Source organism: Mus caroli, unplaced genomic scaffold (genome assembly GCF_978045245.1).
Source record: "Mus caroli unplaced genomic scaffold, Mus_caroli_1 scaffold_11, whole genome shotgun sequence".
In the NCBI taxonomy this organism is placed as follows: domain Eukaryota; kingdom Metazoa; phylum Chordata; class Mammalia; order Rodentia; family Muridae; genus Mus; species Mus caroli.
In genome coordinates, this window is record NW_028227266.1 from 1,114,700 (window position 1) to 1,128,573 (window position 13,874).

The window sequence follows — 13,874 nt, forward strand, 5'->3', positions numbered from 1 at the left end:
ACTAAATATTACACACCTAACAGTGGAAGAACTGGGAGTTCAGTACCCCTTCTCTCTTAACAAATAAGCAAGCAAACAACTCATTTGTTTGGTGCTAGAGAGATGGCGCTGCACTTTCTGCTCTTCCAGAGGACTGGAATTCAGTTCTCAACACTTCTTGCGATGCTAAGTGTAGGGGATCTGTGATGCCCTCTTCTGGACTACTTGGGTGCTGCACTTATGCCCCTCTCCCCCAGCACCACTGCCCCCCCTCCCCCCGCCCCATGTGTTAAATGTAGAAATAAAATCTTTAAGGAAAAAAATGAACCTTTCCACCTGGGGAAATATTTTCATTTTACGCCACCCCTTCATTTTAGTGTTTCTTTATCTCATTTTTTGTTAGTTTTTAAATTCTCTTTCACTTTCTAAGCAAATAAAGCCACAGCAAAACAAAGGAGTAAACAGGGTTTTCTTCTTTCACAGAGAGCAATTTTGTTTTTTTTTTTTATTTGAGATAGCATTTCTGTCTCTGATCTTTTTATGATATCATAACCATTACATAAAGTAGCTCCCTTGAAAAAAGCCTCATTTGCTGAGGGAGTATGCAAGTAAATCATGTTTTCCATTTTCCTTTGATTTTACAAATAACAAGACTGTAATTTTCATAAGTGAAAACAAAACTCTGTTGAGACAATGAATGAAAGCATGCACTTTGGAGTTGTATTATTAAAAACAAAACAAAACACTAAGGAGATTAATCCACAGCATCTCTCAGATTATCACTTTCAGTTTAGGTTTTATTCCTCCTACTGCTATCTTGGCAATATAAGTTAAGGTGTTCTGCTTTCTGAGAAAAAAGTCTTGACCCTTTTTGTTGATTGTGACTTAATATATAAGGTGTGCTTAAGCACTGGCAAATAAATATTGAACTCCTACTGTGCCTTAGGAAACAAATTGTATAATAGTTATACAGGTGGGGAAGCCAAGTGTCACGTATATAATGCATGAAGCAACCTGAAATTAGTGTGGAACATTTGAGACTGGCATTTTAAATGAGTTATAGGGCTGAGTGTTACAAGGTGGGTTTCTTTAGATCTCCCCATGGTAGTCACTGCCTATTGATTGTGGAGTTTCTAAGATATTTTTGCATGAAATATTTAGTTTTACTACATAATGATCTTCCTTGTTTAGTACCTAGGTTCTTTCACTTTGTGTAATCAAATGTTTTAAACTTATTTTTTTAAAGATTTATTTGATGTATATGAGTGCTACATCTGCATGTACACCTGTTCCAGAAGAGTACATCTTATCCCATTATAGATGGTTGTGAGCCACCATGTGGTTGCTGGGAATTGAACTCAGGACCTCTATAAGAGCATCCAGTTCTCTTAACTAAAGAGCCATCTCTCTAGCCCTAAACTTATTTATTTTTAATGTAGTATTATTGGGTGTATATGATGGGTGTTCATAAGGACATTCGTACAACAGTGCATATATGGCAACTCTGTGCAGTCAGTTCTCCTTCCAGCTTTACACAGGTTGTACCCAGGCTTGCATGGCAAGTATGCGTACCCACTGAGCCATCTCACCAACTTTCATTTTCACATGTTTTAAAATCATACTTCTGCGCTGGAGAGATGGCTTAGTGGTTAAGAGCACTGACTGCTCTTCCAGAGGTCCTGAATTCAATTCTCAGCAACCACATGGTCGCTCACAACCATCTGTAATGGGATACTTTTCTGGTGTATCTGAAGACAGCTACAGTATACTCGTCACATATATAAAATAAATAAATAAATACAATCTTTAAAATAAAATCACACTTCTGACTTTAATAACAATTCTTTTGGTAAGATTCCACAGGGGTGTGAAATTATTCTTTTCTTTTTTCCAAAATTACTTTGGTGCTGTAAACAAAAAAAACTCTTAACAGTTTTATTTTAAACCACTCTATACCTAACTTACACCCCAGGACTGTTAAGTAGAAAATGTGTTTTTTTTGCCTCGACTTAATTAAATTGACTCAATTCATTCTTTCATTCAACAAATATTTATTAAGCACCTACAATATGCCAGGCACTGTGCTGGGTGCTGGGGATACAACTGTGAACAAGATAGACACAGTCCCTGCCCTCAAGGAGCTGACAGTCTAGTAGTTTATAGACAAGTACACAGGCAATTACAATGCAGTACGATGAGTGCCATGATAGGTAAGAAACATTAAGAATGGCAGGTAACTCAGTGTCATGGGCAGGGTGGTGGGTAATCATGGAGATCTTCTCAGTACACATAAAATTCAATTTCAGGGCTGACAGATGTGTGACAGTCAGGTAAAGACAAAGAAGATCTACAGATCAAAGACACAGTAGATGCCATGTTCCATGTGCTGTGGAGGTCCATTTGCTGGCTGAGAGCTTGGGTAGGAGTGAGAGAAGAAGAGGAAGATACCAGGGAGTGGCCTAGGTTGTGAAATGAATCATTGCTCAACAACAGAGAAGTAACCTTTCCCAAAGGACAGTGCATACATGTATTATAAGGATTACATTGTAGTGACACACAGTTATTGAATGGGGATTGTAAGTATTGAGCGAAGGAAACCAATTCTCCATATTTCTGACAGAGCTTCCGTGGTGTCACACCCTGTGCCTTCACCAGGCCACCTGGATGCACAAGTCATGTACATGAGACACTGATAAAAGAAGCAGCTATGTGTGCTGCTCACCCCTAGGATCTTACCAGCACCTTCTCCTGTGAAAACTCAACTCATTCTTCAAGGCCATACTTTGGGCATCATCCTAATTTGTGCTTTCTGCAAAGATCCCTCAATCTTTGATTTTTTTTTTTTTGTAACTGTATCATTGAACTCATTCATCATTTCAGATGAAGCAGACCTTTTGAACCATAAGGGTTTTGTTTTCTTAAAAATGATCATGGTATAATTTTATTCACAATTACTTGGTAGAAATAAGGATTGAGGTTTTCAACTGTAGTTTACCACAAACTGTTACCAGTGTCTTCAAAGTATTTAGTATAGGAATGAGGGGGAATGGCCAAGACACACTGAATTTTATGCAGCAAAACAGAGTCAAGTAAAATTTCCACACAGGGTGTGTTGGTTTTGGAACAATGGTTCATTCCCAGACTCAAGGACTCTACCTTTGACAACTTATTCTGTTAACAAATGAGCCCAAGATCTAGAAATAAATATGCAGAAATAATAAAAACAAGCTACATTTTCTTATATGGCCTATTCCTTGACTTCTACAATATGGAGTCTCAGAGTTTCTCAAATAATAGGGGAAAATAAGCTCTGTAGATAGATACTGTAAGAAAAACTGTTGTTTTATTCTTTTGGGTGAGTACAAAACCCACAATTTTGTACACTGAACAGGATTATAAATTATATTGATAACATGAGTGACCCGTAGTCTTTTAAATTTCACATTGCAGATGGATGACTTCATGCCAACATTTTCTTCACTTGTGTTTTTCTTATTGTTTCTGATCGACAAACACAACCTATGAGCCAACTTGTGTGACAGAGTGAAGGTTACAGGAAACAAGGTGACCAACAACTTTTACATTAAAAAAAGTCTCTAAAGTTTATTACAGTGATGGCACTATTATCAATTATTGCAATGTATTGTTCCCTAAGATGGTTAGAAAAAACAATTGCGTTGTCCTCTACTGGATTAACTTCAGTTAAAAAGCAAGCATGTTTCAGTATTGTTTTATTTCCAAAGTAACTGTAAATACTTTCTTTAAATCTCATTGTTTGTTCACAGGCTTTACCTATTTATTATTTTCCTATCACATGTTAGTGACGGCTTGTCTCAGCGGAAGATTATTCCATGGACTATATGGGTGTTCTGGAGACACAGGTAGCAGGTTCTTTGACCTCTATTAACTGTTGATCCCTGGCTGTGGTGACCACGACCTTTCTGAGAAAGAACTTCACAGTTTAATGCGCTAACTGGCCAGTCTGATTAGTTTTAAGTGCGCTCAAGTGAGATCTGTTGCTGTTAATACACCTAAAGTACCCCACCCACTCCCCCCAAAAAAACTAAACTGTGAGATTTCCTGATAAAAAAATCCGAGTCTGCATTTCCGTGAGGAACTCATGCACTGGTTCTGTCCAGCACTCAGGATGTCCTTCCCGCTCTCAGTCAAAGGATGGGTTGAGCCAAGAGCCACGCTTGGCCTGTCCCTCGGGGCTGCGTTTCCATCAGTCACCAACACAGTTTGATTAAGGCACTCAATTATTTTTTTGGTTTTTATGGTAGGTCCGATGCAATGACAGCCAATCCCGAACTTTGTCTAATCGCAGTTCCTGTGTGTACGGCCTTGGGGCAGTCGGGGGTCAGCACACGGCCGTTTTCTCCCACACTCCCAGTGATGGATAACCTGGCTTTGTTTCTTATGGCTTCGGAAAAAGTCAGCTGGGTTGCATGGAAAGGAAACAGAGAGGATGCCAGGTGTTATGATATTTCTGTTGCTTCAACAAAACGTGGCACACCAAACACCAAAGTATCGATAATTAGACATCTGCATTTTCCCCGTGTTTTTTGGTCATAGGCAGATTGCTTATGAGGGAAAGAAAAGCTCAGATATACTGCTGGAGAAGAATTAATTAGCCTAAAGTTTTAGGTCTTACATATTTAAAAGATATTTGAAAAATATCTTTTGAAATAAATATTGAAAATTTAAAAGAACATAAAAAATTATTTTTTGTTTTGTTTTTTGGGCAAATCTGGATAGGAAGATTCTTTTCACTTGCTGAACTCTACACCCTAATACTTTCAAAGAACCTTTAAACTTTTCTTGTGTTTGATGGGCATTCTATAAATCATAGTATTTTCTTGTTAGATGTTTTCTTTATGATGCAAAGAATGGTTTCTTAAATCATGACAAATTGTTAAACCATATATATATGGTTTATATATATATATATGTGTGTGTGTGTGTGTGTTTGTATGTACATGTACATACTTCCTGTTTTCCTCACATAGACCTATTCATACACTTTCATTCATTCACATGAATTATAGACATGACTCAGAACAGCATAGTTAGTGACATATAGTTCACTCTATGCCTGTTAGGAATCAAGGCTCACATCTAAGATTTATGCTTCAAGAAGGTGCATCATAGGTAGGCATATTTGACAATGCATGGGATGGAATGGTCTTATGCTGAAGGAATGGTCGCTGGCCTATGAACACTCACTAAATCTTTATTTCCTAACTTCTCAAGTAGGAGAAGGTAACACTATGTAGAAGAGAAAGAGACCCTGTGATCATGTATATCTGACTAATGTGCATTTACTGCCTCCAAATCCTTCTTAGCAAATAAATCCCAGTGTTAAGAAGAGGAAAATAAGATAAAGGAGATGTCCTCTAAGCTGTATAGAGACTAGGACCTCCACTTCCTTGCTTATAATATATTTGTTTATTGTGGACTAAATTTTATCTAATCCTTTAGGAAATTCTATTCCAGTGTTTTATATTCTCTAGAAATTAAATGTTAGTATATATATAAACAAACTCAAAGACAAAAACCACATGATCATTTCGTTAGATGCTGAGAAAGCATTTGACAAAATCCAACACCCATTCATGATAAAAGTCTTGGAAAGATCAGGAATTCAAGGCCCATACCTAAACATGATAAAAGCAATCTACAGCAAACCAGTAGCCAGCATCAAAGTAAATGGTGAGAAGCTTGAAGCAATCCCACTAAAATCAGGGACTAGACAAGGCTGTCCACTCTCTCCCTACCTATTGAACATTGTACTTGAAGTCCTAGCCAGAGCAATTAGACAACAAAAGGAGATCAAGGGGATACAAATTGGAAAGGAAGAAGTCAAAATATCACTTTTTGCAGATGATATGATAGTATATATACGTGACCCTAAAAATTCCACCAGAGAACTCCTAAGCCTGATAAACAGCTTCGGTGAAGTAGCTGGATATAAAATTAACTCAAATAAGTCAATGGCCTTTCTCTACACAAAGGACAAACAGGCTGAGAAAGAAATCAGGGAAACAACACCCTTCTCAATAGTCACAAATAATATAAAATACCTAGGTGTGACTCTAACTAAGGAAGTGAAAGATCTGTATGACAAGAACTTCATGTCTCTGAAGAAAGAAATTAAAGAAGATCTCAGAAGATGGAAAGATCTCCCATGCTCATGGATTGGCAGGATCAATATAGTAAAAATGGCTATCTTGCCAAAAGCTATCTACAGATTCAATGCAATCCCCATCAAAATTCCAACTCAATTCTTCAACGAATTAGAAAGGGCAATCGGCAGATTCATCTGGAATAACAAAAAACCTAGGATAGCAAAAACTCTTCTCAAGGATAAAAGAACCTCTCGTGGAATCACCATGCCTGAGCTAAAGCTGTACTACAGAGCAATTGTGATAAAAATTGCATGGTACTGGTATAGTGACAGACAAGTACACCAATGGAACAGAATTGAAGACCCAGAGATGAACCCACACACCTATGGTCACTTGATCTTTGACAAGAGAGTTAAAACCATCCAGTGGAAAAAAGACAGCATTTTCAACAAATGGTGCTGGCACAACTGACTGTTATCATGTAGAAGATTGCAAATTGATCCATTTCTATCTCCTTGTACTAAGGTCAAATCTAAGTGGATTAAGGAACTCCACATAAAACCAGAGACACTGAAACTTATAGAGGAGAAAGTAGGGAAAAGCCTCGAAGATTTGGGTACAGGGGAAAAATTCCTGAATAGAACAGCGATGGCTTGTGCTGTAAGATCGAGAATCGATAAATGGGACCTCATAAAATTGCAAAGCTTCTGCAAGGCAAAAGACACCGTCAATAAGACAAAAAGACCACCAACAGATTGGGAAAGGATCTTTACCTATCCCAAATCAGATAGGGGACTAATATCCAATATATATAAAGAACTCAAGAAGGTGGACTCCATAAAATCAAATAACCCCATTAAAAATGGGGCTCAGAACTGAACAAAGAATTCTCACCTGAGGAATACCGAATGGCAGAGAAGCACCTGAAAAAATGTTCAACATCCTTAATCATCAGGGAAATGCAAATCAAAACAACCCTGAGATTCCACCTCACATCAGTCAGAATGGCTAAGATCAAAAATTCAGGTGACAGTAGATGCTGGCAAGGATGTGGAGAAAGAGGAACGCTCCTCCATTGTTGGTGGGATTGCAAGCTTGTACAAGCACTCTGGAAATCAGTCTGGCGGTTCCTCAGAAAATTGGACATAGTACTACTGGAGGATCCAGCAATACCTCTCCTGGGCATATATCCAGAATATGTCCCAACCAGTAGAAGGACACATGCTCCACTATATTCATAGCAGCCTTATTTATAATAGCCAGAAGCTGGAAAGAACCCAGAGGCACTTCAACAGAGGAATGGATACAGAAAATGTGGTACATTTACACAATGGAGTACTACTCAGCTATTAAAAAGAATGAATTTATGAAATTCCTAGGCAAATGGTTGGACCTGGAGGGCATCATCCTGAGTGAGGTAACCCAATAGCAAAGGAACTCTCAGAATATGTACTCACTGGTAAGTGGATATTAGCCCAGAAACTTAGGATACAATATATACAAGATATAAGATACAATTTGCTGAACGCATTAAACTCAAGAGAAGGAAGACCAAAGTGTGGACACTTTGCACCTTCTTAGAGTTGGGAACAAAACACCCATGGAAGGAGTTGCAGAGACAAAATTTGGAGCTGTGACGAAAGGATGGACCAACTAGTGATTGCTATATCCAGAGATCAATCCCAGGATCAGAGTCCAAATGCTGACACCATTGCATACACTAGCAAGATTTTGCTGAAAGGACCCAGATATAGCTGTCTCTTGTGAGACTATGCCGGGGCCTAGCAAACACAGAAGTGGATGCTCACAGTCAGTTATTGAATGGATCACAGGGCCCCCAATGGAGGAGCTAGAGAAAGCACCCAAGGAACTAAAGGGAACTGCAACCCTATAGGAGGAACAACAATATGAACTAACCAGTACCCCAGAGCTCTTTTCTCTAGCTGCATATGTATCAAAAGATGGCCTAATAGGCCATCACTTGAAAGAGAGGCCCATTGGACTTGCAAACTTTATATGCCCCAGTACAGGGGAATGCCAGGGCCAAAAAGGGGGAGTGGTGGGTAGGGGAGTGGGGGGTGGGTGGGTATGGGGGACTTTTGGTATAGCATTGGAAATGTAAATGAGCTAAATACCTAATAAAAAAAATGGAAAAAAAAAGAAATTAAATGTTAGTGTGGCTGCATGTTAATGAAATTCGTTATTGTATTAAAAGCTGTTGGAGTAAAAGTGTTTAAAGTCATTCACCCTGACAACAACAAAAGCTCAACTCAAATTGTATGTAGTTATTAACTTAATTAAAAGGAACATCTAACAATAGTCCAAATTACTGTAGTAAAGATGAATACCTGTTTTCTTAATGAAGAGTTAGGATAGGACTTTACAGAAACATCAATCACTTTTATGTTTAAATCATTTGGCATATAATGGGAACTTTAGAGGGAAATGGTAGTCTTACTTTACTACCTTCCATTAGTCCCTTGAAATCAAAACCTGATTTTTAAAAGTTACCTTGTTTTACTACTAGTTTTGTGTGTATCTCTTTGTGTATCTGTGAGTGTGTGTCTCTCTTCCTCTTCCTCTTCCTCCCTCCCTCCCTCCCTCCCTCCCTCCCTCCCTCTCTCTCTCTCTCTCTCTCTCTCTCTCTCTCTCTCTCTCTCTCTCTCTCTCTCTCTCTCTCTCTTTCTCTCTCTCTCTCTCTCTCTCTCTCTCTCATGTGTGTCCACAAATGTCTATGAGGCATTTGATCTAGGCTCACTGGTGAACGACCCCTCTGGTCCCTAGCCACACTTCCAAGTGGATCTTCTATGTAGTAAAGGATCCAGGTTTGACTTTGTAGGTTTTGTTGATTTAGAGACTATATAAATTGACAACAGCTAATCATAGTTAATATAGCTTCTTCTTTTCTTTCTTTTTCTTTCTCTTCTTTTTTCTTTAAAGAAAATCTCTGTCAATAGTCGAGGTTAGCCTAGAGCTTATCATAAAGTGCAGGCAAGCCAAAAATTTGCTGCAATCCTCTTATTGCAGCCTTTCCAAATGCTAGAATTCTAGCCATAAATAGGATGTCAGTCTTTATAAACTTTTTAAATTTTTTTATTAGATATTTTCTTCATTTACATTTCAAATATTATCCCAAAAACCTTATAAACTTTTTAAAAGGGGAAATAAGTATCAGTTTGATAGTAAAATATAAGGTGTTTTATCTCAAGACTTCTCTGAAGGTACAAATTGTTTTTATTAACTCTGAATGCCACTGACTTCAAAATAAAAATTATTTTGAAAAAATAATCATCATGAATGCCTTGTCTATATTTAAAATGTAATTTTTAAAAGCTCAAATTTAGCCTTAAAGGTGATAAACTTGATGAACTTCAATGTCCGGCTTCAACTCAAAAAACTTTATGATGCAAAAGTTCTGTGTACCTATCCTGGAAATTTTTATTTTTTTCTTAAACAATTTATAATTGGCATTCACTAGTATTTCTTTGTAAGATTTCAAATACTGCTTCTCCATCTTGGATTTATGCAATGATTGGAATAAGTAAGACATTCAGTTTTATTGTCACAAAAATAAGATATAAAATTTATGGCAGAATTCATTCCAAATGACACAGGTCAGATATTTTCCCTACATTTTGAAAATCTCTCTTCAACCCAGCAAAATTAAGATAAAGGCATTTTCTTAATGGCCAACAACTGTTAAACAAAATCAGTTTGACTATTTCCATGAACTTTCACGTTTTCTCTCAAAACTCCTGACCTTATCAGAAGATGTGCTTACTGTGTTTTCATTTGAGTGAACTGAGGGCTTAGTTATTATATTTTTCACAAATATGAGAAAAAACACATTGTAGTTCTTTGTGTAAATGTGTTCATCCAGAGCTCTCTAGAAGGTGGAGAGAAGCAGTTGAGGCTAGATTACCAGGAATGGATGCATTACTTCCTCTCAGACTGCAACATGCGTTCAGAAGTGTCAATAAATATCAAACCAACTACATGTTTCTCATACAACCTCAGATGTACATATTATTAAATAATATTGTTTGTCTTGTTTATTAGCTGTCTCAGGTACTCACTTTCAGGTTTGAAGATTAATATATTAGGTAATCAGAACAAATAAAAAATGGTTTTGTTTGAGTTCTAGTTTTTGAAGAGCAATACCAAAACTAAATCCATTAAGGTTTTATTTTAAAACCACTTTTGATCATTAGAGGAAAGATGTAGATGCTTAGATTCTGAAACAGGAAAGTTCCTTCTGTATTCTTCTGAATGCATATCATTTTTACTATGACATGAGCAGAGGGTATAAGTGTGGATGACATGGTTTATGTAAAAGGGAGACAAAATGGAAAAAAAATGTATAGTAACTCACTGCAAACTTTCAGTTTTGTTTAACATCCTTCATATATATATGAATATGTGTGTGAGAGAGAGACTTTTTAGAAGTTAAACCTCATATAATAAATGTGCATCACAGCCAAAATTCTGGCAGTAATGTCTGTCTACTGGTCTCGCAGGATTACTGTTAGATGAAAAAGCAACAGATACAGAAAGGTGAATGGTGAATGAAATAGAGGTGAGATGGGAGCTAAAATTTATGCAGTCCTTATTATGGGTTGGATTCTTTATACCCATTATTTCTTTTAAAAACATTGCTACTTTATAAAAAAATGGGAAGGTCCCTATGTTTTCGATCATTTAAAATAGGTTTTGCTCTTATATTCTTAGCATTTATGAGTAGTCATAACAAGTTACCCTCTCTATGTTTAGGAAAGCTTAGATCTAATTTCAAATTTTCTCAATTTTAGGGAAATCATTCTGTTTACATTATTTCAGGGAGCAATTCTAATATGGTTTCATGTTTCTGACCATTGCAATGCAGATATCTATTGGCAACATAAAGTTTCAAACAGAACATCTGCAGCCAACAAAAAACAGAACTGCTGTGCACTGAAAATGTCAAAAATAGGAAGCTCTAATCAGAAGCAAGCAATACCACCACAGGACAGACAGGTCACAACACCGTGTTCACAGGATGCATCCCCCGCTCACTGGCATAGGCCCTAAATCCTACCCCTAAATTTTAATACTTTCGGTTCCATATACGTTGTAACCTTCTCTATAGGTTGCTAAATTGTGGGTATTCTGCGAGGAAGTTGGGTTAAAAGTCTGTGCACTCTTTGCCACCTTCATTCTCTTCGCCTCTGCCCTGGACTTGTAACAGAACTCTATCAAAGCCACCAGCATTGCCAAGCCCAAGCCGCCAACCAGAATGTAGAAGACGCCTGCTACGTTGCTCAGGCTCAAGGCACTCGTCTTGTCCTAGAAAGGATAAAGACACAGCAGTTAACTATGGGAATGTCACACCCAAAACGGAAAGGGATGCATAATATCCAAATAGTCAATTAAATTAAGCCAAATAGCCTTAATTTAGTTGAGAATTATTTACAGGTATAAGTCACTGATGCAGGTTTATAGATGTAAATATAAAGCTTATTGCTCATGGGGGAAGAAAATTATGATAATTACCAATAAATTACATATAACTACATTCAATAAAACCTAAACATTTTATCATTACTAAATATGCAATGAAAAGCCATATACTTAACCACATGTAGGCATTCATATATTTACATAGGGAGTCATAAGAAGACTTACTTTAGACTTTGAAAATGTCATGCTCAGAATATGAAAAGGAGAATCTTTGGGCTTTACATACTTTTCAAGATCATCTTAGTGTTTAATATTTTTTTTAATAGTTATCATTTCACATTTTCTAGCTTTATAGAACTAAGGGTCTTTGAATTATCAGTCGCACTATTCATTACTAACTTATCAAGCATGCCTTATTTATTCTTCCAGTATATCCATAAACACACTAAACAATATTATTTTTGAATTTTATATACTACTTAGCAATAGTATATGTAATATATTATTATATATACAAAAAATAATATGCAACATAATATACAGGAAGTATTATAGTCCATTAAAATTTTAATTTAATGTTTTTTTCTGAGACAGGGTCTCATGTAGTCTAGGTTGGTACACTCTGTAGCTGAAGTGAGCTTTGACTCCTGATCTTTAAGCCTCGACCTCTCAAGTTCTAGCATTACAGACATATGTCACCACTTCCAGCTTTTTAAAAATAAATTTTAATGACATATATTCAACTTTAGATACTAATTATTTATGTATAGTCAGATTTATACTTGATTTTATGGATTAAAAATTTCATTGCCACTTAAAAGGCCTAATAGTTAATATTTTAGGTATATTATAGATTAGGTCCTCACTATAGTATTCCCTTATTTTTAGATGTAGAAATAGACAAACAGATGATTAGAAGATACTAAATTGTGACAATAACTAAAAAGGATAACCACAAACTATTAATGTGTTTATTATATATAAATATAAAACATTATTGCAAAAAACAAAACCAAAAAAACCCTTAGGATGACTTAAAGAGTGTTCTGTGGTCATCATCAATCCTGATCTTAAAGACTGTTCTGTGGTTGTCATAGATCCTGGAATACCATCTATGCAAAAATCTAGTTCAAGTTCTTCAGTATTTATATTAGGAAATTATTTAATTCAAGTGATGCAGATACCTTTCTTTATATATTCATTTGTCTGCTTGGCCATATTATTTTAAGGTAACTTGGTTTTAATTATGTGAATTTACCTGACTTTAAAACAGGACACAAGGTGACAGCTTATTATATGGCCAAGCTTGTCATATCCCACTCTTGTTCAAAGGCAGACTGTAATGATTACACATGTGTAAGTTCTGAAAAATGACCTTTTAATCTGACTTTGTTCCTTAGAATTAATAGAAACTTCCCAAATGTTAGTCAGTCACGTATTTCAATGTCTCAGAATAACTGCCAATTTGATTTCTTTATAGAATGTGATATCCAAAAACTTCCAAAAAAGTAAAAAAAAAAAATCTTTATTTATGGCGTAGGAGCAAATATATATATGCTTCCTGAGTGTTGGAATTAAATGTGTGTATCATCTGGCCTCTCTTAAATACATTCTATATGTATGATGAACCAGTGATAACATTTCTTTTCCAATGATAATAAACATGTAACTTTACTTCACAGACTCAGCCTATGTGTTTCTGCCTTGCTCTGTAAAGAATTCACAATCAGGAACTGTGGAGATGGTCAATGGTTAGGAGCACTTTCCAGAGGACCTGGATTGGATTTCCAGCATACAAATATAGCTAACAACTGTCTGTAAATCCAGCTCCAGGGCATCCAACACCTGCTTCTGGCAACTGCGAATGCAGAAACGTACATCCACACACATAAACATGCATACAAAATAAAAATAAGCAAGTCTTTAAGATAAACTCATGGACAAAGGATCTTAGAACTTGTGGAAATGCACTGTTAGCACTGATTTTTGAAATAATTTATACTGAGAGAATAGATCTGGAAGTCCATCTGTCAAAACAGAAATTTGAAGTAAAGCAGAATGCTTGAATAGTGTAGTAAGACGACCTTGAGTGTCATTTAATATATTGACCTCCCCCCTAACTGTTGATCAATTTTCCATTTCCTATTTTGAGAACCAACTTTTAAAATACATATTTTATGGTCTCTTTATCCAAAAACAAACCTGACAAAGATTAGCGGTAAATAAGTTTGCAACCAATATAGATAGTGCTATTATTTTTATATCTATTTGAAGTTAATTTTAGTTTATTTTAAATCTTTATTACTGGGAAACAGTTTTATTGCCTATGGA

General features: G+C 36.3%; 1 protein-coding gene across 4 annotated transcripts in view; it reads right to left on the reverse strand.

The window, feature by feature from the left end:
* Positions 1-1,968: 1,968 nt before the first annotated feature.
* The window catches only part of Gria4 (glutamate ionotropic receptor AMPA type subunit 4), a 392,371-nt gene continuing 380,465 nt past the window's right edge, over positions 1,969-13,874 (reverse strand). For 2 of the 4 annotated variants that reach the window (XM_021173095.3, XM_021173096.3), the window contains exons 16-17: positions 11,295-11,429; positions 1,969-4,418 (exon numbers count right to left, since the gene is read on the reverse strand). In XM_021173095.3, the coding sequence (XP_021028754.1) occupies positions 4,254-4,418; positions 11,295-11,429 (300 nt within the window). In that variant the 3' untranslated portion in view covers positions 1,969-4,253. Of the gene's footprint in view, positions 4,419-11,181; positions 11,430-13,874 lie in introns of all 4 variants that reach the window. The other 2 variants (XM_029481411.2, XM_029481410.2) reach the window with 1 other exon arrangement.